The sequence below is a fragment of the Strigops habroptila genome, chromosome 3 (genome assembly GCF_004027225.2).
Source record: "Strigops habroptila isolate Jane chromosome 3, bStrHab1.2.pri, whole genome shotgun sequence".
Taxonomy (NCBI): Eukaryota; Metazoa; Chordata; class Aves; order Psittaciformes; family Psittacidae; genus Strigops; species Strigops habroptila.
In genome coordinates, this window is record NC_044279.2 from 65,515,724 (window position 1) to 65,541,801 (window position 26,078).

Genomic DNA, 26,078 nt, shown 5'->3' on the forward strand with positions numbered 1-26,078 from the left:
GTGGAGAGACTCTTTTAGCTCCAGGAGTGACAGCTTGTGTAGTTATGGATGCAATAGGATTACATAGCAATTTCCATTCATTTCAGAATAACCTTGTTCAGGAGGGTCAGGAATCTGGAGGTGTGGGAAGCCATAGCTCACTATTTGTTACTGTAAGTTTGATTGAACATTATGCTCTAATTAAAAAAAAAAAAAAAAGCTTTTGGAATCAAATTTGACCTGAATATAACTCCATTGGCTTCTGCATTCTTACCCTAGGGATTAATTTGGCCCTTTCTACTTTTATGTAATGAGCTGATTGCCACAGTATCTTATCCTTGTTACACAATCACCCTTGTCTGGCTGTGTCCCTGGAGCACTGTGTGTGTGTGTGTTTCTAGATCTATGGTCTCACCTTGACTTGAGTGTGTATTTAGTTCTACAGCCTCACCTCAACTACTGGTAGGTGCTTGCCTAGGACTCACACTGATGTAGTGTATGTGTGTTTGTAGGTACATGCACATTCATTCCAAGTTCAAACACTAGGTACAGACAAGCATACACATATGTGGGAGTTCAGGGGCTTTTTCATTTGGCTGGCTGTATCCCTGCAGTGTTTGTTTTTGCAGGTTGTAGGGGAGAAAGGGGAGGTTACCATCAGAGATCTCATTTAAACAAGAAGGAGCATAGGAAAATACATTCTTTATTATTCTTCTGTAACAACAAGCCAGAAATATAATATACCTTTAAAAATGTTCTGTCTCATGCCAGAGAAACCTCCATTCAATCATTTTAGAAAATCTTGTTGCTCTCCCTCAAACAGTAACAAAAAGAAAAAGGAATTACAAGTGCCATCTGTTCCCTACAAGAAATGTGCCTGCTTGTACCACAGGTGGGTGTGTGGGGAAGGGGAGCAGGGGGAGTAGAAAGTGTGTTTCTGGTGGCCCTGCCAACCCCTCCATCACCCTGGCATGTGTTGGGCCTGCCAGCCCCAGAAGACCATTTCCTGAGGGCAGGTACCTGCATGTGGCATTGATACACCTGCCTGCAGCAAAGGGTGCGTTCAGGAGGATTTCCCCCATGCCTAGCCATGCCTGCAGGAAGCACAGGACCTCCTGTCCCCACACATCAGAGGAACCTGTTGTCTGGGCACACAAGGAGCACTGGGTCTTGTTCTATATCCAGCATCCCACAGGAGAGCTTAGTTTCTGACCTGGCTGGGTACCATGTTCCCTAGAGTGCCTGTGGGCAGTGCAGCAGCTCAGTCACACTAGGGCAGCCTGTTTTCCAGGTGTGCTAGGGAGCAGAGTAAGAACCTGTTTGCAAACAGTGGTATAAAGAGGACATTTCCCAGTGAACCCTGTTACCCTGCTCTGCATGAAGGAGGACAGGTCCTTGTCCTTCCAGTCACAGTATTTTACTTCCAGTGGGACTCCCCGTAGCAGCCAGCCTTCATGTTTCTCAGCAGCCCTCTTTTCTCCCCTATCCCATCTTCTCCTTTCCTGGGTGGATTTCTAAATATAGCAGTCCCTTTTCTAGGGTTCAGATGAATCCAGACTTTCTGCCTTATAAATGAAAAAAAAAAAAGAATGGGCAAGGTCACCATCAGCCCCACAACACAAGATATAGAAAATATTATTAGCAACAATGAAAAATTGGTCAGGGCAGGAGAAGGTCACAGGGAAGGTGCAGGGAAAGAGGATTTCAGCCCCCCAACCCCTGCATTGTCCCCTGCCTCCCTCCCATTAATTTTACCTCTAGTCCATCCCCTTAAAAATGATCTCTCCCTTACTCTCTTGTTCACTCACACACACACACACACACACACACACACACACACACACACAGGTCCCATTTGTTTTGTGCAATATTTCACCATTATTTGATGCAAGTAAAATATAGATCTATAAATATACCACTCTGACTCAAGTCCCATTTCAAGTATGATTGCGGAGTCCAGTATGGTAAAGGGAGAAGTTCCCCTGAGAGGGAGTTTGGGGAGAGGTTTGGATCCAGCAGGCAGAGTCTAGTCCTGGCTTGCCGGAAATGTGGAGCAGCAGTAACACGCATATGGAGTCTGCAGTGCACCAGTTCTGCCCTTCAGAGCGGGCTACGGTTGCAGCATGGGATGGTTGGAGTGGCTATACAGTGCATGGGGGAAGAGTCCTTCCTCCTCACATCTTACCAGCCTCTCTCCTTCTCTTCCCCAAAAGCAGTGTGCTGGGAGTGGGGGTACAATGTGTGCGCACACTTGTGGGTGGACTGCTTCTCCCAGTCATTCTTTCAGGGCAGCCTGGTCTGCTGCTTACTGAAGAACATCTTTCCCTGTCCCATGCATCACTGTGTCAAAGGAAAATCATGCTAAAACAGTCCAGAGCATCCTATCATTTTGCCTGTGGTGGCGCTGGGTAGGCCAGGAAACACACACTCACACACTTCAGCACTGTGTGCCCATGGGTCAGTACAACCACCTATCTGGGACCAGAAGGGAATGAGGAGCCAGCGTGCATTACTTCCACAGGGATCCAGCAGCAGTGAGCAGGAGGGCTGTGAGATGTCCAAAGGCATTGGGATCCAGCTGGAGCACGAGAAAAAGGTGAGATGCCCTGGCAGGGTCCACCTGCAGCGCATGCTGGGCTCTGAACACAGGTTGCTAGCGAAACACCCTGCAAAGCTGGGCTGGCTGCCAGCTTGTTTCCTGATGGCAGGGATCACACCATCCACAGGCACTGCGGATGCACGACCTCCGGTGTCATCTTCCTCACTCAGGAATACCCACTGTGATGGGTTAGAGCAGGTTACCATGGCAATGTGCGCTCTCCCCTGGAGACAGCATTTTATCCCACTTCCAGTGATACAAAATGAGTCCTTATGTTGAGTTCCTTTCATTTTTTTTCCTCCTCTCACTTTTTTTTTTTTTTTTTTTTTGTGTCAGGTTGGAAGGAGCTGAGACTAATAGGAGGCACTGCAGTCTGAGGGCTTTAAAATCTGGTTGGGGGAAGTCACCCTAAGTGACAGTGGCAGTGTGTGCAGTTGTGTGTGTATGCACACTCATCTGCAGCTGTGCATGGCAATGAACGCAGAAGTGATGGTGAGGGGAGCATATGTGGACTGTGCTGGACCATGCAGGACCCTTCCTGGGCTCTCCCACCTCTGTCATACTGTGGTCCAGGTTTCAGCCTTCACCTCAAGACCCTCCAGAATTGTGCCCCTCTCTTCAGTCACCCCAGCTGCATAACCCTACTCCATACGCCGTGCTTGCCCCTCTTGGGTTGTGTGCCTTCTTCCCCCGCCACCTTCCCTTAGGCTCATGCTACTTCTCAACATAGCTTACACTACCGAGGCTGGTAAGCCACCTCCTCCCCTAGTCTCTCCTGATGGCCCACTTCTGCTCTACCAATCAGACGTTTCCAAATGGAGGCTTCATATCCTTACGGTCTCCATTTATCATAGAAAACATAAAATAGATAACAAGAGCACACTGTATTTTTTTTTCATGCTGTGTACTTGTTTCCACAGACTCATGCTGTAACCTTAATAACTTTGTTTCTCTCCATCCTATCCTGCCCATTTCCACTGGCTCTGCATTATGGCTGAGATGTTTCCGTTAGGTCCTCAGTAGCAGGGTGCATGTATTTTGTCTGAAGCAGAAGATGCCGTGCACTGTTATGGTGAGAGTAAAGTGGCTGAATGTACTCATGGCTGCACACGGAGGGTAGATCAACATGGACACGTGGCTCTGCATGCACAGGTGGGGTGCCTGGATGTCTGGAGCTGGGGCCAACTGTGTGTATGTGTTGGGATCAGAATGAGTCAGTGTGTGTGTGTGCAGAAGGACAGGTCTGTATCTGCGTACCTATAGCAGGTGATATGTGTGCCAGCTCGCAGATCTGGACTTGGCCAGGAGCAAAAAGAGGGACACTGTGCTCCCGGACAATGTGTTAGAGTGATACAGGTATCTTTCCGCCTTTAGAAGTGAGAAGGGAAATCTCCCCCTGACTGTTGTCAGCTCCTAGGGACCTTCTGTCCTTTCTGATGTGCTCTCGACAGCACTGACTTGGAGGGTGAGCAGCAACTTCCTGTCACACAACAGCAGTGACCCTAACAGCAGGGCATGGACACTTTTGGTGTCCTGCTACCCACAGAAGCTTTCACAGAGCTGCTCTCTGTTTGCAGAGAGCTCTTGACAGGATACAGGAAGACTCAGGACCAAAGCTGAAAGGATGCACAGGTTCCCAGAAGGTGCCACAGCAGGCATGTGAGGGAAGGTCTGTGCAGGGTCATGAGGCACAGCAAGCACTCGAGATCTGACTCTACTTTATTTGTCTGGGAGGGCCCAAGGGTGAAAGGGCACAAAATGGGCCTGGGGCAGAGGAACAGAAATTGAGCCAGGTGTCCTGCCCGCCCAGAAGCATGTTACACTACTTGGGTGAGTGGAGCAATAGCACAGTCTGTCTGTCTATCTGGGAAGATGTATGTTGGGAGGACCCCACGCTTGACTGCTCTCAGGTACCTTTGTTCATTGCTGTCCCTTTCTTCCTAGAAGAGTTTCATGCCACAGAAGAGATTTGTTTCTGCTCTTCGTGTTCACCTTCTGTGTCACCCATGAGTGGCTGCCTCTTCTTCAGCTCCCGGTGGTACTTGGCCATAAGGGAGGCATAGATGCAACCATAAGCAGCTGCCACCACCATCATGATGCACACAATGCCGCAAACCACCCCTGCAATGATCACAGTGCCAATAGCCCGGCGCACGCTCACAGGCCTATATCGCTGTTTCTGAGGGCATCCCACACTGGGCTCCACTTCTGTTTCTGGACCTGATTTAGATTTGGAAGGAGTTGGGCTTCCTTTAGTGCAGGGTGGGCCAGTATTGTCCAGCACTGTAGAGCTGTTCTCATCATCCAGCTGGGAGCAGTAGTTAAACATCTCCATGGGCACCATTCGCATATCCTTTCCTTTCAGCTCCTTGGGCAGGGTACACGCCAGCTGGTCGATTTTCCCACCTGTCCCAATAGAGATAATAGGAGTAAACCACAGCTTCATCCCCATACAGTGGCAGCAGAGCTAGATCCTCAGGTGGGTTAAGTTCCTCTGACTCTAGTCACATCTGCTAAATATTTGCCCTGCAGAAGTCAGCACTGTGGTTATCAAGTGGGGAACTGCTTTATTATAGCACTGGGGCCATAAAATCCAGTCCCTCATGTGTGAATGCATTCCTGAGTAGAGAGAGTATTCAAGAGAGCCTGCCAGATCCTCAGTGCTTGTCCAAGGTGGAAGGAGGGAGGAATGGCTCTGCTTCCATGCACTGGGCAGAAGGAGCACATGTATTATCCTTTAAAATGATTGTTTTGCCTAACTTGGAGACATTTTACATAGAATGGTTTGGATTGGAAAGGACCTTAAGATCATCTAGTTCCAACCCCCCTGTCATGGGCAGGGACACCTTCCACTTGACTAGGTTGCTCAAGGCCCTGTCCACCCTGAACTTAATACTTCCAGGGATGGAGCATCCACAGCTTCCTTGGGCAACCTATTCCAGTGCCCCACCACTCTCACAGTAAAGAATTTCTTCCTTATATCTAACATAAATCTTCCGTTTAAGTTTGAATGCCTTAGCCCTTCACTGCTGGAACAGTTTCAACCATGGCAGCTGGCTGGTATGCCTGGGTTGGATTTGACTGTAAAGCTCATGGTATTTGGTATCTGTATAGACATCTTTCAGGCCAAGACATGAAAGCCCTCTGAAACCATCGATTAAATCAGCCTCATACTGTTTAGTGAGTTATGTAAGTGTCAGTAGAACCATTTTAGAAAAGGAGAAATAAAAGCAAAAAGATAAGACCAGGTTGTATCTTCTCCAGATAACAGCAAACATACAGTCCCATCTTCTAACAACTAATCCATCCCCCTTCTGTGAAAATAATGACAGATGTTGAAACAAATGCTTGAGCAAGTTTGGGCAATTTCTTTGTAAGGGGAAAAAAAAGCAAAATTAACTCCATGTGCTTTCCATTGACTCTGTGATTTGAGAGTCAAGAAACAAAACAAACCAAAAAGAAAAAAAAAAAAAGAGGAAAGTGGCACTCTCATGCTTGTTTGATTCTGCTCACACAAATGCATATTTCAGACTGCAGTATAGCCATAGGCGCAGATAATCTCTTTGCAGCATGGCTGTGATCAGCAGAGATGTGACAGCTGACTCTTGCTATCCGCATGATTTGAGACCCTTTCCTACTCATTGGCTCCAGTGGCAGAAGGTTAGGCCTTCGGTCATCATTCCTGTAAAATGTGCCATCTTTGAGTCGCAGCTCCTGAAAGCATGTCATCCCATCAGCATTCCTGCTAAGTGATATGTACCTTTCCAGTCTTCCATATTTCAAGGAAAAGCTGGAAATACAAACTTGTCAAGAGCTGCTTGGTTTGAAATGATTTTATAGCCAGTCTGACTTGGGGCCTGGCTTGTTAATTTGAGCTTTAGTTTGGGTTTGCCAATATTAGTTGCAGTATTTTCCTAAGTGGCACTGTTTCCTATGGACTTTTAGTTGAAAGCAAACCTGATGCTTTACAGCCAAATCTGGCTTTTAGTTCTTCCAGCTTAAGAAAGAGAATGGGATGGTTATTTTGAAGCATGAAAAGCATTTCTTTAAGCAGAAAGGATGAGGGGAGCTCATAGTCCTAAAATTTTAATGTTATTTGAGGAAAGTTCTTTCCTCTCCCAAGAAAAAAAAAAATCTTTCAGAATAGAAACAAAACAAGGGAATATGAGATCTGGGGCTGCGGAGGACTTCTCAGTGTGGCAGTGGTGCTAAACTGTCTCTTAGCATTGTGGCATGGTCCTCATGCTCCTTGGCTAAGATCTGACATTCAGGTCAGCCTGACCTACCAGATGTATCTGCTCGTGTTTCTTCCCTGCCCACCTTTGTCTGCCTTTGCATGGAAGACCAGCACTTCTGCACTTGGCTCCCACTGCATGAGCACCTACCTCGGTAGGAGAACCACTCCATCCAGTGCTTGAAGTCTCGGAGGTTGCAGTCACATTCCCAGGGGTTATCCCCAACTTGGAGTTGCTGCAGGCTGGTTAGCGGTTCGAAGGTCACCCTGTCCAGGCTCTGCAGGCGATTGGACCTGAGAGAGAGGGAGCGGAGAGCAGGCAGGTCGTCAAAGATGCCCGAAGGTATCTGGGCCAGGCCATTGATGGAGAGATCCAGCTGGCGCAGCAGGGCCGTGTGTTGTAGCAGGTCCTTGTCTAAGGCCCGGATGCTGTTGTTCCTCAGCTGGAGCTCCGTGAGGTTCCCCAGGTCACTGAAGATGTTCTGAGGGAGCTGGTCCAAGAAGTTGTTGGATAGATCCAGCCTCTGTAGAGCAGAGAGGTTGGAAAACACTGCTCCTGGCAGGATGCTGAGTTTGTTGTTGAGAAAGAGGAAGGTCCTGGTGTTTGTGGGGATGCCTGAGGGGATGGAGGAGAGGCCCAAGCCACTACAGTCCACTTCCAGGTTGCCACTGTTACACTTGCAGGAGGAAGGACAAGCAAAGAAGGACTCGGCAGCACATAGTGACAGCCAACAGCCAAGCACTGGTAGGTGAAAAGCAGGGGAGAGAGAGTGCATGTATTAGAACAGCGCTTTCCCGTCCTCATCAATTACCACCTTGACCATAGCTATGGCTATAATGTAACCCTCAAAGCAGGGCTCTGCTTCTTCACAGCTACGTCCCGTTACTTCTGGCCTGGCATCATGGCTTTCCTCTTAGCCTTTTTGTCATGAGCAAGCAAATAAATATCCTTCTAGTCTCACAAGGAAGTTAGAATGGTGCATCCCAGAGGACTTTGCTGCTAGATGCTAAAGAACTGGAACCTGTCAGAGGAGAATGGAGCAGAGAGCAGTGGGAGGTTCACCTCTGATAAGGGACAGCTCTTTCCAAACAGTCAGGGAGGTGAAGGGACTGGTATATATTTAAGAAGCTCTATTTTTACAGAAATAGACATGTTAATGAAAAGCTTTTAAGAAAAATGAAAACAAAACAACCCACATCTCAGTTGTGCTCCTGCGGTTTGTATCCTAATCTTTGTGATAGATGAGACTCAGGTCTAAGTTAGCCTCTAAATCAGGGTATCATTTGCTTTCCATATCCACAGTGTGTTGTGGGGGCCTTGTGGCAAGAGACTTTTTTATGAACTAGATTACATTACAAAGGGATGACCGAAAAAGCTGTCAAAAAGTAATGAGGAGACCCTAAACCACTGGACACCTGGTACTTGCCATTGCTCTCAAAACAGTTTCCAAATACCCCCATATCTGTCTCCTCTGACCAACATTGCCCATAGCAATGGAGATGAGGACAAAAATTGTAGGTTCGTAGTTGAAAACAGAGATGTTAGAAAAAGGGTTAGCACACCACCCCTTTCTCCTGCACTGTCTCAAAAGTAAGGTCAGATAATAGACAAAACAGTGTTTTTTAGAGCTGTTGTGGATCACCATTCCAGATGTGGGTCCAGATCCTATGAGTGGCATCAGGGCACTAGTTACCAACCCTCTTTGTGAGCCAGTGGCTTTTAGAACTCTTATTTCTGTGGCAAAGGAGCACCAGCAAGAGGGAAGCAAGCTTTGTGCCTCCTGTCATTGGAGGAGTGGGAGTTATGTTTAAGCAGACTATGTAAAACATTTGCATCCTTCATCTTAATTCCTTTTGTGGAATTGAGATTAATTTCTCAATGTGGGAAGCAAATTCAGCTCCCTTGCTGCTTTTTAAGGTGACAAGTTTGAACATTTGACTAAAACTGAAGCAGGTTTGTTTGTACGTCATGCCCTGTCCTCTTCCTTTCTCACTTTTTTTCAGAGAAGGCAGTCGCTTAGGTTTGGTAGTCTTTTTAGGGGTGAACGGTAGCTAAAGTGGATGCATTTATTTTCTCAACACTCTTTCCTGGGCTGGAAACCAGATTCTTCTGTCCTGTTTTTTTTCCAAAGAACCAGCAAGCAGGTGTTTTGTTTCTTAACCGCAAAGGAATTGTGAAAGGACTGCCATAGGAGAGGGAGCTGGTGGAGAGCTTCTGGAGAAGCTCTGCTTGGATCAGTCTGCAGTCAGCCATGCTCTTCCTCTCTTCTCTCACACCACTCTCTAGAATTTAGTCTAACCCATACCCCATTTTTTTAAATCATCTTGGCATCTTTCAGCAATGCAGCCTTTGTACTCAAACCATGTCATCCTGTGTGGGGTGTATTCATGTTCCCAATGGTCCTTGTGAGAATCAGCAGATTTGTGGACTGGTAGCATAAGGAGAACTACACAGTTTGGATCCTAAGCTATATAACATAGGGCCACAAAGATGACTGGGAAGCCTGACACGCTGGGAAAGGCTGAGAAAGTTTGATTTGTTCAGCCTAGAGAAGAGAAGGCTCAGGGAAGACCTTATCACCATGTTCCATTATTTAAAAGGTGGCTACAAAGAAGGTGGAGACTCCCCTTTTACAAGGAGTCGTATGGAAAAGCTGAGGGGTCATGGGCACAAGTTACTCCTGGTGAGATTCCAGTTGGAGGCAAGAGAAAAATTTTTCACAATTGAAACAATCAGCCATTGGAATAATCTCCCCAGGGAAGGGGTGGATTCCCCAGCTCTGGACACATGTAAGATGTGGCCGGTCAGGGTGCTGAGACATCTAGTCTAGGTCATGCTTTGCTTAGAAAGGTTGGACCAGATGATCCTTGAGGTCCCTTCCAACCTGGTATTCTATGATTCTGTGATGACTTCACTAAGGACCAAGGGATAAGTGTTCAGAGAGACAGCCTCAGCTCTCTTGTATTTCATCCATCTTGCACAATTTCTTCAAGAATTTTTTTGTCCTACAGGGGAGATCTCAGGTGTACTTCAGCTCAGGCTGTGCCAATTTGTGTGCTCTTTTAATGATAATTGTGGATCCTTATGGTGAAATACAAGAGAAATCTTTACCTTGAGCACCTCTGTGCTTTCTTATCATGCAAAGGTGGGGGTCAACAGCAAAGATTGCCATGAAAGCAGATCATAGTCTGTGGACTGGTGCAGTGCAGGTACTGGCTGGCTGGATGATACTTAATTCCATTCAGAATACATTGCGCTCTCGTTTAAGGAGAGAATTAAAAGAATGGGAGCTAGAGTGGGGAAGGGAGAGAGCCGTGAGTCACTCAAGTGACCCTATCTTTTCCTGGATGCTTAACAAAAGTACAGTATTAATAATAGATTGACAGCTGTGATGATGAGATAACATTTAGCTGCTTTGTACACCAAGAAAGGCAAGAGCAGACTGTGTGTAATGCTATACAGGTGGCATTCTGTTCAGGGCTTATCTCTGAAAATGCCTACCCGCCACCAGCCCCAACTGGGTGGGTGTGGGGTTCCACCAGTATGGATGCTGGCAGCGGCTGGTAGGAACAAAGTCTCAGGCAGCTGGCTGTGGTTATGTTCAGAATCTGATTTGTGCCAAGTTTCTGCAGCCATGTAGGATGTGCCAAAAGTGTCTCGTTGTTGCCCATATATTGCTCTGTGTTCTTGGAAATATTTAACTAAAATCACAGAGAGGAGAAGGTCTGATTTCATTTTCAGTCCCTGCAAGAGGTGCATCCACTAGTATGTGAGTTGAGATCAAGGAATTGATCACACTGGTTAGGATGAATCTCTATGGGGAAGGGAGGCAGAGAAACAATAGACAGAACTTGACACTATCTTCCAGCCCTACAGAAGGATGAGTAGCATGTGTTTTTGTGTTAGGGGAAGATGAAGTTACTTTGTGGGGTGTTTGGTGACTAGTAGGTGGCAGAAAGCTGATCCAGGTATATCAGATTAAGTCAAGACTCAGTAGCATTCATTATAAATAATTTATACAGCAGTCTAGTCTGTGACAATGGATTACAAAGATGCCTGTTTTTTGGAGAAGGAAATAACTTCCCCAGCTTCTTACAGTGGCAGCCCCAAATTTGAGCAGGGGGACAGGAACAAGGGAAACCACAGACCTGCTTGGCGCCTGGGCATGTAGTAGTGATGGACACTCTCTAGGTGCTCCCTTTCCTCTGCTGTGGTCCACAGATGCTTCTGGGAACTGCAGATACACTCCTAGAAGCCTCACATCACCATAGCCATCTCTGCTCTGCACTCAGGGATGCTGTAGCAGATGCCTCGGTCTACTGGGAAGATGCCCAGGCTGAACTTTTACAATTTAATGTAAAAGAGATCTTCTTTATTTACTCCTTGATTTTCACTACATGTGGCAGTGCCCAGTAGGAGAATTCTGCATTTGCATCCTGCATTCCCTTCTAAAATCTGTCATGACTTCTGCTGTGAATCGCTGGGAGCCTTGCCCAGCAGCATATATATATATACATATCCCTACCACAGAGAGGGGTCTGCAGCTCACAGGATGCCAATGTGAGAAATGTTCAGGATGGATCTTTGTGCAGTGGTATCTGTCTCGCTGTTTCTCACCTGCCAGGCCCACTGGAATTCAGCAATCATCACTCGCTGTCCCACTTTAAGCCCATCTTCAGCTTTAGAATCTCACTTTCCCTCCCAGCTAGCCTGGCCTCTAAAGGAATCAGGAATTAGTTCAAACATCTCCATTCTTAGCTGTCCCTCTCCCCTATTCTTAACCCTGATGTGACCTATTTTCTTTCCACTCCCTTGACAAACAGGATCATTGTACTTAGTACCTGAGTAGGCATTACTTACAACAAGCCTCTTGCCACCTCATGAGGAACCTGCTCTTCCACCTGTGGCCAGCAGTTGTAGGCAGCATTGTTGTCTTCTCCAGCGTGTCTTCACATCCACCAGCCAGCCTGGCACACAGCCCCAAAGGGAGGAGGAATGACCTGGTACCCTGCCTGCCAGGTCCTGGAGGGGCAGAGCAGAACAAAGCGGGTGAGATTCAGTTCCCTGGGCATAAGACACAGGGCTGGGCTGAGTGTTGTCCTTTCTTCTCCCCAACTAGAGTTTTGCCTTTAAGGCATCAGCTCCATTTTGAAGGAGAGATGGGGGATGTTTCAGGAGGCGCAGTGTGACAAAGGGACAATGTTAATTCACTTTGAACCTCGCAGTGCAGAATTAAGGCCTGATTCACCTAAGTGCCAAAGAGACAAGCGTGTGCTTGAGTACCCTGCTACAATAGCTACATTAGCATCACACTCAAGGTTAACCTGCTGAATTGCTGAGGTGACCCTGCCAGGGCAGCAGACTCCAGCTTGCTCCCTCTTGCCTCCATGCAGTCTGGTACGACCTGTGCCTCCTCTCCCTGATGCACAGCTCAGGCTCATTGAGGTCTGGGTACCAGCGGCTGCCAAGCTGCTTCTCCCCTGCCCTGTATTCCCTACCAGCGCTTCCTTTGTGTTTGAAGGTAAAATGAATGCGGTGGCTAGAGCGGGGCTGAGCAGAGCACAGCTTCAGCTTGGGGATTTCACACTGCAGCAACTGCAGGAGCTGAAGAGCAAGGGAGGGAGCCTCAGAGGAGAAGGGAGGACTTGGGGCAGGGGAGACTGAGTAGGAGTGTTGAAAAGAGAGGAACTGCATCTTAATTAGAAGAAGGAAAAATTCTCAGTCTAATTAGAAACCCAAAGACCATAAACTCTCCCCTGAGAATAACTGACTGACAACAGGTTCCAACTTCCCTCCCGCTTCCTTTTTGGATACAGGCAAGCAGGAAAAAGGGAAACACCACGGACCCTCCTGTCCTCCTGCTTGCTCTCAGATGTGCCACCCACAGTAGCAGCAGCAGTTGGATGGACACATTTCAACAAGGGTACAGAAATAAACCATCCTCCACCCTCTCTGAGGGGCTCTGACAACATCCACAGCCATTATTTCAGCTGGGTGCAGCACTCCCACTGGGACACCCTCCCCACACACGTGCCAGCTGCTTCCCCTCCCCCAGGCTCCCAGGAATGATTTATTTTATATGGGAAAGTAAACCACCAGGAAATATTTAAATTAGCATCTTGATGAGAAAGATGAGCAGGTTCAGTGCCCGGACTAGTACATTCTGCAAGGCTATTTAGATAATTTACCCAAATGCCACTGCACCAAATAGATGAATACCTCTCACAGCACCAAAACCACCCGCTGCAGCCCCCCACTCTCCAAACAGAGCTCGAGCCCTTTGTCTGCAGCCCCCACTGAAGGAGAAGCCACAGCAAATAGCTGTCCCCATTCAGTGCTTGCATTCACCCTGGCTGAGAAGGAGACTTTCAACCTCCCCCATATCAATGTCTCCATCCTAAATGCCACCCCTGAAGTCTCCTGTCCCCAGCTCTCAGCAGCAGCAAGGATGAAAAGCCACAAGCGCTTACCTGGAGGGGCTCTGCCTGCAGCCACTTCCACCCGACTCCCCAGGCACTGCCCAGTTACTGCCTCTTGCTTCCCTCTCCCTCCTTGACTTTCACTCCCGGCAGCAGGCTTTCCGTGTGCTCTATTTAACTCCCTACAGCACAGGAATAAACGGCAGAGTTAAGCTGACAGGCACAGAGCCTTATCTGCCTGCTGGATAGCAGGAGCCGATCAGCTCCAAATCCCATTGCCGAACGATCGAGTCCTTGCTGTCAGCATCAGGGGCTGCCTGCCACGCTCTGCCTTTCCCTCTTCCCCACCTTCACTCCATCTAACTTTGTCAGGGTTATAGATAGCTCTGTTCCTTGCGCTCTTGCCTTTTGGCTCTGTTTTGTAACACCCCATCTGTATCAGCTGGCTTGGCTCCAATCAGGGGGGCTAAGCTTTTTTCTTTTAAAAGAAAAAAAAACAGCTTCCTTGGGTGCTTCGTGACACGGCTTCCCTCTGTGGTCTCCCCTCAGCACAGGTCCCTGCTTATGCCAGGGGCTGGCGTCTCCCCAACCCCTCTCGCTGCTCTGTGCAATTCAGCCACGCCATCCCCAGGCAACAGTGGGGGGCTGAAAGCAGGATGGGCATACCCAAGTGTAAGAATGGGGTCAGGGTTTCTACCCCTAGCCCCTGCTCTGCCAGGGCAAGCCCTGCTCTTACAGTCATTTCTGGTACCTCACAGGCGCCTCTTTCTCTGAGGCAGCGCCAAGGCTCAAGCACAAAGTGCAGGGTGGGAGGAGCAGCCGTGTATAAATAAGCCCTTTTCCTATGTTTAGAATTTATTACAGTGCATAGTGATTAACACCTGTTCAGGCTTTAATGCTGTCTCCTGCGCTGCAACATGCACAAAGATGGAGGCGCCTTGATAAACCCAAGATAATTTTAAAAACATGTCACAAACACAGCACTCCCGCCCCACACAGATAGCAGCCACCCTTTGTGCACTCATACACATGTTTCTAAGACTTAAAAGCAACTATCTTCATGTATGTATGCAGACATAGTCACTAGCCTAGCTTATGTTTACAAATGTGTGCGCAGTTGGGCATGCACATGTACTGGGGGCTCTTCTGTAACCCATATTTATCAATATCCACGTCTCGCACAGAACTGCCTGCTTCTCCATGCATAACATATGCTCAGGTGGCAGCGCAGTAGATTTGGAATAGGTAGAGGTTCCTGGCTGCTGAAGTGTGAGGGGCAATGAGCTGCTGCATTTATACCTTGAAGCAGTATATTTATGGAGGAATTTTAATTCCCAGGATCCAAAAAAAGCCTGTTTCTTTCATGCTTCTATTGACTCTAGGCACATTAGACCCTTAGTAATTACTATTCTGCACCAGGAGAGAGCAAGGCAGCAGAGAGGATTTCTGAGAGTTTCTTTTTTAAAGGTTTTTCTCTGACTTGTCTTGAATTCTGACTTAATTAGCTGTTTTATTGTGGCCCATGAGATGCCTTCTGCTCTGCAGAGCACCAGGCCAGCTGTGCTCGCTGCCAATGCAGCATTGGGAACCCCGTAGTCCTGGGGCAACTAGCACCTGCCTACACCTCAAGGCTCTCCAGAACACCACTAAATCTGTTTGGCTGCTTTTAGCCTGACAGCCAGAGACTTTCGAGCAGTGAGGACTCTGCCAGACCTAGGAGTGCCCCCATAAGCCCCCAGCCCAAGGGGAGAGGCACTGAACTAGCATGGCATTGCCTGGGTTTGGGGGCTCAAGGCTGATCAGCATTGCTGCAGCTCTGAATGCTCTGAAGTCGCTCAAGGGCATTAGTCTTTCTTCTGGGCTCACTAGATAGTTCCTTCTCCCTGGAGCAACATGTCAGCTGAATGCCCTGTCACATGGGACACGGTGTCCAGAGCTTTCTTCCACATGCTTAACTTCCAAGAGTTAAGTCTCTTTTCCAGATTCAGGAGAAATGAACAGGGTAGCCTGTGGGGCTGGTGATTAATAAACTTTTCTTCTTGCTGTTTGATATAGGACAGTAAAAGACAACTTCTATAGTTTCAGCTCAAAGCAACAGAAATCATCCATTTCTGGCCCATGGTCTCCAGTGGCCAAAAATACACTGTGCTGAAGTGCCACTTGGACATTTGGCCTGCTGTCAGACTCTAGAGGACTCTCTAATGAGGATTCCCCTAATTAGTTTTAACAGGGAACTTTACTGCTGGGGAGGAGGGAGGGTGGAAGCAGAGGAGATAGATTGTAATGACTCTGCAGCACTTGCCAGGGCATAAAAGCTATAGCAGGCACTATCCCTGTCTTGCGCTTCCCTTCTCCCTGCCCAGACACCCGTAATGTTTGCAGTGACCCTCCAAAGCTTTTGCTTTCGTGAGTAGGGTCCCAAGGAGCATGCCGTGAGGGTAGGGAGAGTTTCAGGTTACTGCATCCACACACTTCTTCAGTAATACTTCCCAATTTGTGGCACCTTCTATCCAAAGCTTTCCATCTGCTCTAGGAATGGCTCCTATGGTAGTTGTAGGTGGCGTTAGTTTGTATTTAATGACCACAGAAGGAAGGTTGGGGTCGTAGCCTATAGAGCCTCTGCTCTAGGTTGGTGGATAAAACTATCCCATTTTCCAGACGGGGACACTGAGGCTAGAGAGACAGGTGACTGTGTCACTAGGATGAGCCGCGGTCAGAAACAGCCCAGCAACCTCTGATTATTTCTCCTAGTACTTTTCACTAACCCTCGGATCATGGCTAACGGATCAGACTCCGTTAACAGCCTGGCTTATGAGCATTGGCAGGGCATGTGGGTGACCTATATTACAAAAGGGTAGGTAGCAAAGGCTGCAACAGATGCCAGTGTTAAATTATCAGGAAGTACATGCAGATATTCATCCCTCCCGCACACTCTCCTTGACGAATGATGGCAATGTCTCTTTTCCCTTTCCAATGCTGAATTGCTATAGCCTTTATCAGAAAAGCAGCAGGGTGAGGGAGGGCATGGAGGACACTTCAAGGATATTATCTTTTCCCCCTCCCTTTTCCTTGCTGTTTTTAGGATTCTTGTTTTATTACCATCACCCCGTAATGGAGGGGGAGAGTGGTACCGCAGCATCCTGTGACTAAAGCATGCTTTTCTATGTCTGTTCCTTCATCAGCTCTTTGGGGAGCAAGAGTCTCAGAGGGCAGGGAGACACATCAGCCATGAGATCTGATTACAGCAACTGGAAGTTCATGAAGTAACCTGGCCGATAAGTCCTAGGGGGGAATCGTGCCTCAGACAGTACCGCAAGTGGGCTTATATGGCCTGAGATGATGCCTGTTCTTGGTCCGCCAACAGACCTGTCAGTGGTGTAGATTATTGACCATGAGAGGTCACATAGCCTCAGTGTCAGCTTCTCATTTGTGGTCTATTTGGACTGCAGAAGCACCCAAAGATAGCAGCCAAGCTCAGCAGAACTGTAGAAACATGCAGCATGTGTCGCTGTCCCAGTGATCTTCTAAGCTAAATAGCTGGGGGCTTCATTTCCAGCAGTTGCTGATTTATTAACACGTGTGTTCAAGACTCATTAGTGTTGTGCTGTCACAATCAGTGCAAAGCACATTTTAAATTCATACTAGATACTCAGCTGCAGAAGAAATGGTGCCATCTGACTTGTAGTGATCAATCACAGCTAAGCAAAGCACCTCATACAGAAAGCTGTAAAGTAGAAGGTGTGCAAAACCCACTTGGTATTGTAAGGGATTCTGCCACATTCCTGACTGGGTGTGAATAAAAACCTCACCCTGTTCTCTGGGATGTGAAGAGGTCAAAAAGCTTCTGATCTTTGGAAGAACAATGTGTAGGCACCTCTGAAATGCAAATGTGATTGCTGTTAAAAGATGTTTTCTCCCCAAGCCCCTCCAAGAAAGATCTGCTTTATTCCCTTTTTATGGAGGGGTAAACTACCACGGAGGTAAAAATGGCTGCTGAGTTTTGCTGGCTGCTTAGCTTTTGATACTTCTTCAAGAGCCCAAATCAGTTCTCCACCAAGCGCAGTGCTTGGACTGGACCACTTCAGCTTGTAAATGCTCTCCTGTCCTGCAGAGGTGATTTGTAGGGCTTTCCGGAACAACACAGAATAAATGAGTTTTGGCCAGGCTTTCCCAAAGTTTCCTGACAGGCCTGTGGCAAAATCAGGAGAGAAGCCAGGTTTTTTGATTCCTCATCCAATACCTTAGCCAGGAAACATTATATGCATCCCAAGCCTCCCTGACCAATGCATGATAATGAGACTGGGAGATGTTGGAGGGCATGGAAATACCAAGGGCATCAGGCATCATCAAACCCTCTGAAAAAGCACAGAGCATCCAAATGGGAGCCAGGGCAGGTATCACTGATGGGAAAGACCCAGATTGCTGTGGAGAAGTGAGATTCCTTGGGAAGCTGTGGAAGCAGGTGGGGAGACTGGGATATCCAGCACGGGAGTGACAGGAAAGTCCCAGTGCAGCAAGAGTGTGGCATATGGAGGAGGCCCAGAGCAGCAGCAGGAGGAGAGCTGAGGGGGCAGTTGACAGGAAGAAATCCAGCCATGTGTGTGCCAGCATCTTCTCCGAGTATTATTGCATGCAACGGACCACGTGCATGTTTCCTCCATGCAAAACGGAGGCAGCTGAGAAGGGAAGCGGGTGAGAGAGTGGGAGAGGGGCTCAGAGGAGGGACACGTGAGCTGGCTACCCAGTTTCCTTCTCTTCTTCTTGTCACAGAGTGATGTTTTTGTTCTTCTCACACTGTTGGCAAAAATTGGTAACCGAGTGAGATGTGGAGGGGAGTTCTACATGAAGGCTGAGATAACATTTTCTGATCCAGCCGGGAACAGTTGGCTGTGGGTGGTGGCTTGTCACCAGCCCTGCCAGTTCTAATCCAGATCCCAGTTTTTCTTTCTCTCAGCTGTGTAGTGAAGAGCCTTCTCTACAACTTTAATTTCCTACAGGGGTTAATCCCATGGTCAGTAGTAGCTCAGGCCTTTAATCCTTGCACTCAGCCTCTCAGCAGAAGGACTGTGGCCACTCCTGACCCAGCAGGTCTGAGGGAGGAACCCTTCTGCTCCCAGTTCCTCCTTTACATCCCCATGAGCATCCTTCACTGTCATTTAAAATGCTGCTCCCGCCCTCCTGACAAGCCTGCCCTGGGGGTGTGGGTGAGTGGCACAACCCAGGGAGAGGCTTCAGGCAGAGAACACAGCTTAGTAGGAGAATCCCGATTCTGTGATTCTCATTCCCCTCCGCAGCCCACACACAGGTATTTTCCACACTTAGTTGGATGGTGCTCTGAATCCCAAAGTAATCTCTTTCATAAGTGGGTGTTGTTCAAGAAGAAGGGTATGTATGAGCCCACATATGTGAAGGATTCTCCGAAGGCTCAGAAATTTTGGCATGACCCAGTACCTTCCCTCGGTCTCTTATTAGGGGAAAAGGATGCAGCAGATCCATAAGAGGGAAGGTGCCAGCCTGTCTGAGATACATGGATAGAGTAGTAGATGGAGATGCATCAGCTTAGCAGCAAGATAGTAAAATGTAAGGGGTTTTTATCAGTATAGCTCTCAGTTCACAGTTCTGTCCTCAGAGTGCTAGGCCAGACATCTGTCAAACAGCACAGCCAGACTGCCAAATAAAGAGGCTTCTTATGGGGGCCAAGGCACTTCGGCCATAAGCCTTTCGCCTTGTGCTTCCTCATTCCTAGAATCAGGCGAGCTTCTGCAAGCTCCCGTGCACACAAGATGTCCCACACCTGCCTGTTTGCCATCATTCGTGTCTGCATTAGCCCAAGAACTGGCTTTGCCTTTTTTCATAGTCTCTATTCTGAAACACACCAGGATGCCAAGCTCACTAGCATTCCTAGTGCTTGACTCTTGTTACTTTTGCTTCTGGTGGAGAAGCCAACATGATGGAGAACTGCTGCCACCTAAGCTACTGAGAGAGAGAGTCTCTCCCCGTCTTCCTCACCCAGCACCTTGGCTGTGCTTCCCTGGCTGCCAGACTCTCAGAATGAGACCATTGGCTGCAAGGGTAGTGGCTTGCACTTTAGCAGTTGGAGCAGGAGGAGAGAGAGGAAGTAGAAAACACAGTGGGTCGAAGGAAGATCATCACTACCATCTCACCTCACAAGCCTGTGCCTTGGGCATGTACACAGGGGCAGGGATCATCCATGCATGCACAGCAGGGTGGGAAGAGCACAACATGCTAGCATTAAATCCTCTCTGCTCTTGTCGTAAGGGGATCAGTGACCCAGCACACACACAGCTCCTGGCAAACCTCCCAAGGAAAGGCTGACTCTCATTGTTCACACAGAATGCATTTACACCGAACTCTGAAGGAGACCTTTTTCTGCCGTAGTGAGTTGCATAGATCTGCTTGATTATCACTGTGGTTCTCTTCTGCTTTCCCATCGCCCCGTTGTCACCTTCCCAGAGCATCCAAGAGGGGCATCCCTGCAAAGTCCACACAAACTGCATGGGGTACAGGCTGCTGCCTGAAGCTCCAGGGGTGCCTGAGGATCTCTGGGACACGTTTATACTCTTTACAAGCTGGGAACATTGCCCATAGCTCAACAAGATGTAGTGACAGCTCTCACAACCCAGCGCTCCAGCCAAGATCCTTGGGTGCATCTGGGTTAGCACACAGATCATAGCCCCATGCTGCAGAGCTTGTGAGGCTGGGGAAGGTCTTCAAATCTGATGTGACTTTCGTTTTCTGGAAGGTTTGTAGCCACAGAAGAGATGGCAACGTTCACATCCCATCAAAATCGATGCAAGTGGTGTAGGGAGCAGGGCCCATCTTCAGCCCCTCTGCCACCAACAGGTACCTTGCAGCAAAATCACAGCAGCAGCATGCCCTGCTTTGGGGAGCACCAGCAGCAGAGAGCCTCACCAGGAGTGGAAAGAGAGCCCAAGTTGCCTCTAACATCTCCAGACTCAGTATGTGGTCCTACTTTTTTATTCCTTGTGTGACAGCACGGTCCATGGGGAAGGAAGCTTCCCAGTCTCCTTGGAGTGAGGAGTGTGGTAGCAGGGCCTGTCTTTAAAGTAACAGCCTTTGCTTGCAGTCAGTCATGAAGTTCAAACTTATATGGATCTGCTGTACATTTAAGTCTCGGTCCTTCCTGTGACAGGTGTGGGGTGTTGCAATGTATAAATCGTAGAATCATAGAATGGTTTGAGTTGGAAAGGACCTTAAGATCATCTATTTCCAAACCCCCTGCCATGGGCAGAGACACCTCACACTAGACCGTGTCACCCAAGGCTCTGTCCAACCTGGCCTTAAACACTGCCAGGGATGGATAATGGCAAGCCTGTTGTTTTCCCATTCATAAAAGAAGAATCAAGAAGATGTCATTTTAATTTTTAAAAACAAATTGCCATATAATAAAATATGCCATTTGGCTTGCAAAGCCAAGCACTTAAATGTGGGTTAATACCTCCACAACCTTAATTCAGCCACTTGCATATACTCATTACAAGACAGCCTTTACTTACCCAAAAGTACTATTTCTTGTTTTCACAGGACCCTGTCCTGTACTCAGTGCAAAGGACACACTGATACTCCAGCTAACAATGAGGTTGTTGTAATAAATAAGGCTATTTTTATATGGTCGGCATTAAATATTAAACCACAGTTTTGGCACATGGCCACAGTCTGCCCATTCCTAATTTTGCGGGTGCTCAACACGAGACCCTAGGGGCCATTTTGCTGAACTGCTGAGCACTCACAGCTGCTTTAGAAAATGCTGGCAGCTTAGCCAGCAGACCGGTACGGTCTCGACGACTCAATGGCACTGAGAGCCAAGAGGCTCCAAGCTCCAGTCATGCACCTGCTGCACCTTCCCCATGTGGCTAAAGGGAAAGTCTCTTTTCTCTTCAAAAGCAAGGAAAACAAGCATTCTGTCTGCCTCATCAGGAGCATAAATTCTCTATCATCAGCTATGAGGCAACTGTAGCAGTGAGCATCTTCAGAACACCACAAGACAATGAATAATGATGTATTGCCTGCAGGGCTTGGATGGCAGGCAGTAAACAAATAAAACAGGCACACACTTTGCAGTACAAAAAGCACAGTAACAGCCCTTTGCTTCACTCCCCGAGCAGCATGTAGCCAGTGCTCTGAATGAGGCAGCTTATGGAAATACAGCCTGTGATCCTACCAGTTAGGGCTGCGACCCAGTGCAGATGGCATGCTGCCCCCAATCCTGACATCTCCTAACTTTTAACTGCTTGGGTTTGTGATGTGAATAAAACTGTATTTTACGTAAACCCACCCCTCGCAGGTTAAGCAACTTGACCTTCCATCTCTCCAGCCTGGAATTGAACTGGTTTATAGAAAAAAATACTTCTTCTTGCTATTAGGATACCCTCAGCTACACAAAGCATTTTTGTGAGCCAGCATTTTGGTAAAGCCAGGAATAAGGTATGTGTTACAAGGTATTTCTATGTGGTAGACACAGAAACAGCCCAGGACTCCAGCTGCATCCCACTGAGAACTGGAGTGTGTCATGGTATGGCACCCTGGAGCATTACCAGGAACATCCCAGTATGGTCATTTGAATTACTGCTTGAGCCACCCAGGCTGGGACAGATGTCAAGTGGTGTAAGCAGCTGCTTGTAACCAAACATGGCAAGTGAAGGAAACTGCTTGGGCTCTCTTTTGAATCAGCAACAGGCAAATTCTGAAGAGTCACTGAAGAACTGCCCAGAAATGCCCTCCCACAGGCTTGAGCCTGTCCCTATCCTGTTCCAGCGTCTGCTGCTCCCTGGATGCTCCTGTCCAGGTATCCTCATGGCCCTGTGCTGCTGCTGGTCCTCCCTGCTGCACATTGAGATGCAGGTCTGTCTTCACCAGGCTTCTCTGATGCTGAAAAGCCTAGAAAATCCTTTCTGCATCAGGCTTAGAAAAGCCAGAGGAAGGGCAGGAAGCTGGAGCAGCTCATGAAGGTATCCAAGCACCTTGCTAGTGTGTGGCACTCACTTTGCTGGAGGCAAGGGTAAAGCTATGATCTGGCATAAAAATTACATAAGAAGGCTTCCCCCCTTTCTCTTTGCAAACAGCCCCTTTGCTCAGGATTTACCATAATTCCTCCAACTGGGCAAGATACACTAACAGAGACTGCACTGATGCCTACCGGGGAGACAACTCCCGCAAGCCTTCCGCTCATGTGGAATAATTCCCTTGCAAATGTTGTTTGCCGACAGCAGTTAGAGGAAGATCCACCCCCCACCCCAACAGACCTGAGCAATAAAGATCAGCAGAAAAATGGTCTGCAATTCTGGAAAGGCACCCCCCCCCCTCCTCACTGCTAGAAATACCCCCTGCCTTGTGACAGCTCCCTATCTATGTGCCTTTAAGGGTGTCCCAGTCTTTTAAGGGTTTCCTTCTTTAAACCCTGCAATAGCAGCTGCTCCAGCCCTTCCCCAATTGAGATCTTCATTTCTCCCTCCATCCTTGGGTGGCAGATCAGGCACTGGCAGCAGAGCAGTGCTGGACCCTGCCGTTGCCATCGGGGATGTGCTGGATGTGGCACATTCAGGCTACCTGACAGCCCACATGGCGGGCCTGGGGCCCATCTTGATCATGACCTGGTTGGAGTAACACCTCCAAACAGCCTCGCTCCCCAAACTGGGAGAGCTCCAATTTTACATGTCTCTCTTAATTAGCATGAGGTGCAGTGGCAGTAATAAACTGGGCAGGCAGAGGGAGAAGGGGGGGGGACAGAATGCCCTGTATATGTGCACGTGCCTGTGCATGTGTATATATGCACACGTGTATATATGGACACACACGCTAACGCTTATATACCATTATGCATAGGGGGCTTCACATCAGCTCATTCAGAAGCTCATTCTCCCCCTTTCCCCCCAGGCAGGGCTGGAAAAGGCTGTGAAGTTTCTCTGTGCTGTTTCATCCCCATCCTCAGTGCTGTGCCTTCTGCCCAAAAGTTCAGAAATTGCAGGGTCAGCCTCCAGGGATGCCAGAAGCAACTTGGGTCTTATTTTTGGCTCTACTTGTGACATGGCATCCTTCACTTCACATTCTGTGGTCGTATCTGTGAGCTTTGTGTGTGAAACTGTACACGCACACACACATACACATAAAGACCCTACTCATCCTAAAGCTGGGTGTTGAGTGCTGGACCTGTTCAATTTTGGTCCTCGCTTCTCCATTTTAGGTTTTTCTAAGGCAGCTGAGACCAAAATGATGCCCAGCAAAGCAGTCACGGGTCAGGTGAGAGGCAGCTCCCATGCTCACCCCTCTCACACAAGTAAGGAGGAGGAACAAAAGCCAAGGCTCACCGGCTGCCCAGTAGCCGGTGACCACAGCACCAAGCACTCAGCCCCAAAGCTGCACCTGAGCTGGTGCCATTCACATCTGGGAGAAGTTACTCCCAGCTGCCCGCACTGAAACTGGACTGGAACCAGTACCAGCAGTCTCTGCGGCAGGGTTGTCGTTCTGCCTTATCGGGAAGATCGCTGCCTGAAGCCTCACACAACCGGGACTTCTGCACTGTGCCGCCTGGCAGACAGCGCTGCCCCTGACCACCGCTCCCCTCCCCAGGGAAGCCGGTTCCTTGGGGGGCAGCTCCACTGATCTCACATAGCTGGGGAGTGAGGGGGAATACAAAAGAGACATCTTTACTTACCTCTCTGGGGCTGGGCTGGACCCTCCTGTGAGAACGACAGCTCTTCCAGCGAACCCGGTACAATCCCAGAGCAAATCCAGCAGAAAGTGCCTCTGTTGCTGGCTGGGCTCTCAATGGACCCTAGCTGTCAGGAACCCCTCCTAGCCAGCCCCTCGCCACACACGGAGGGCAGAGGAGCCGCACGGTGAGATGGCAGCGTGGGAAAGGAACTGTAATCCTCCGTAAATAATAAATAGGGGGAGAGGGAAAGAGAGACGGGAGAGGGAGCGACTGCGCGGCGAAGTGACAGCTGGGGGTACATCTGCGATGGCAGCAGCACACGCACAGGAGCGCGCACAGACAGTGCAGAGGAGTCACCCCGCCAGGCAGGCAGGGTCTGCTCCGCAACACCCAGAGGAAGGAGCTCGGGAGATTCTCGTGTCTCTCAACCCATCCTGGAGAAAGGGCAGTTGCTGTCAGTCCCTGTCTCCCCCTCTTCCTCCTCCCCTTGCCTCCATCCCTCTCCGGGAGCCAAGGGAGTCAAGAAGGGGTAAGGAGAAGCCAGAGTGGAGGGAGCTCCCCACAGCCCCTCGGGAGGCAGATTGGTCAGGCACAGGTTATGAGAGGAGGCACCGAGCCGAACGCCTCCTCCCCTCCCTCCATCTCTCCTCTGCCTGGTGTATGGCTGATGACAATAAACCCAGAGAGAAAAGCACAAAGAGAAAGGATGAGCCCTGGGGTTTGTATAGGGCTGAGGTGAGCAGCTGCAGGGGAGGCAGTGGGGGGAAAAGCAGCGGGCTTGGGAGCAGGGCACCCCCTTCCCACCAGTGCTCCAGAGGCAGCTGGGGGAGGCAGTGTGTCTGACAGAGAGACTTAACCAAGAGGTGCCCACCGCAGGCTGGCCGCATCCTGCCTGGCCACAGCCAGCATCCCCAGCAGCTCCTGTAATGCTTCTCTCCTTGAACACAGCATGACCCTGTGTCTGTGTCCTTGAGGAATCAGGGAAAAGTGCTGGTGGGAGGTAGTTGGGATGGGAGGAATGGGTGAAAGAGAGTAGCGTTTGCACCCACAGTTCATTCCCCTGAATTTGGTGTGTGGCAGGAGAGCGTGCTCAGCTGTATGTCCAGCACAAGCTTGGGGTGTGGTTACATCCATGCAGTGACAGAGACATCCCCTGCCCTCCCTGACACAGCCTACTGGTACCCTCAAATCCAGCCCACTGCCTCTGTCAGGCTTCCCTCTGCGTTCTCCTGTGGGCTCCTGCAGCCACCCTCACTCACCCCAAATCAGACCCCTTGCTTGCCTTCCTCCAGCTTGCTGAAGACCTCGGTAGCTCATACGTGCAATAATTACTCTTTTGCTGATCCAACTGAACTGCTGCTTCTGTCAGGTCCAGTATCATAAACAGACATCCACTGGTTTGGGCTTTTTGTTCACTTTAATTTGCCTGGAAGTTATTTTTTAAGTAAAATTTTTAGGGGACTTCAAGTAAAATTTTGAGTGGGGCAGCTCCACTGCTGGCTTGAGAGGGAAAATGGGAATATTTCAGAAATAGGGAATGGGGAATGCAAATAGCCATTATGGGCAGGGCTGCTCTGCCACTGTGGCACCTTTTTCCATTTGAATCACAGGTTTTATTTAACCATTGGACCAGCTGCCATGAAAACAGGTTGTGAATAGCAAGGTAAATCTTGATTAGCACTCTACAGGATGTGGTCTTGTGATTGTTATGCCTTTTTATTATGCAGCAGGCCCAAGAATTAAATCTTGGGGAAAGCTCCTTATGAGAACAGCATATGGACAATCAAAGAGAGAAGCCAGGGAAGGCAGACAGAGAGAGACGAGCAGAGGATGAGCTAATGAGGCAGACATGCTCAATGGAGGAATGAACAGGTGGAGGGGAAGGCTCTTATCTCCACAGTGAATGGCAGCATGAGACGCCAGAGAAAGCCAGCAGCAGCCATGCAGTGGGCAGTGCTTGGGTTTGGTGGGAAGCCGTGAACAGGTCTGGGTAACTCATTGACATGGTGAGGCGATGCTAAGCAAGGTGCACAGCATTGCTGGTCCTTGTGTTTATTTCACTGCTGGAATGCTACAGTCACACATGGTGTTTGCACATTGGTAGGAATAAAATGATTAGCCACAGTCTCTCTGCGGACTCCACAGTTATTGCT

General features: G+C 48.8%; 2 protein-coding genes across 4 annotated transcripts in view; one reads left to right on the forward strand and one right to left on the reverse strand.

The window, feature by feature from the left end:
- CACNA2D4 (calcium voltage-gated channel auxiliary subunit alpha2delta 4) overlaps positions 1-26,078 on the forward strand; it is a 128,400-nt gene that overhangs the window by 75,175 nt on the left and 27,147 nt on the right. The window lies entirely within an intron of this gene.
- Positions 667-24,531, reverse strand: LRTM2 (leucine rich repeats and transmembrane domains 2). Of its 3 annotated transcripts, none has more exons than XM_030480294.1 (5): positions 23,926-24,531; positions 11,674-11,835; positions 6,964-7,554; positions 4,493-4,984; positions 667-1,544 (listed from the first exon to the last, which is right to left on the reverse strand). In XM_030480294.1, exons 2-4 carry the CDS (start codon positions 11,738-11,740, stop codon positions 4,530-4,532), a joined length of 1,113 nt encoding a protein of 370 aa, XP_030336154.1. In that variant the 5' UTR covers positions 11,741-11,835; positions 23,926-24,531; the 3' UTR covers positions 667-1,544; positions 4,493-4,529. The 3 variants fall into 3 exon arrangements, with proteins under 3 accessions (XP_030336154.1, XP_030336153.1, XP_030336152.1); XM_030480293.2 differs by adding an exon at positions 13,284-13,414 and having other exon boundaries at positions 667-4,984; positions 23,926-24,529; XM_030480292.1 differs by having other exon boundaries at positions 667-4,984; positions 23,926-24,529.

Coding starts and splice junctions, on each gene's coding strand:
- LRTM2 (XM_030480294.1), bottom strand. CDS start 11,740: ATGCTGCCTACAACTGCTGGCCACAGGTGGAAGAGCAGGTTCCTCATG. Junction 7,555..11,673: donor GAGGTGGCAAGAGGCTTGTT/GTAAGTAATGCC, acceptor TTCACCTACCAG/TGCTTGGCTGTTGGCTGTCA. Junction 4,985..6,963: donor GGAGTGGTTCTCCTACCGAG/GTAGGTGCTCAT, acceptor CTATTGGGACAG/GTGGGAAAATCGACCAGCTG.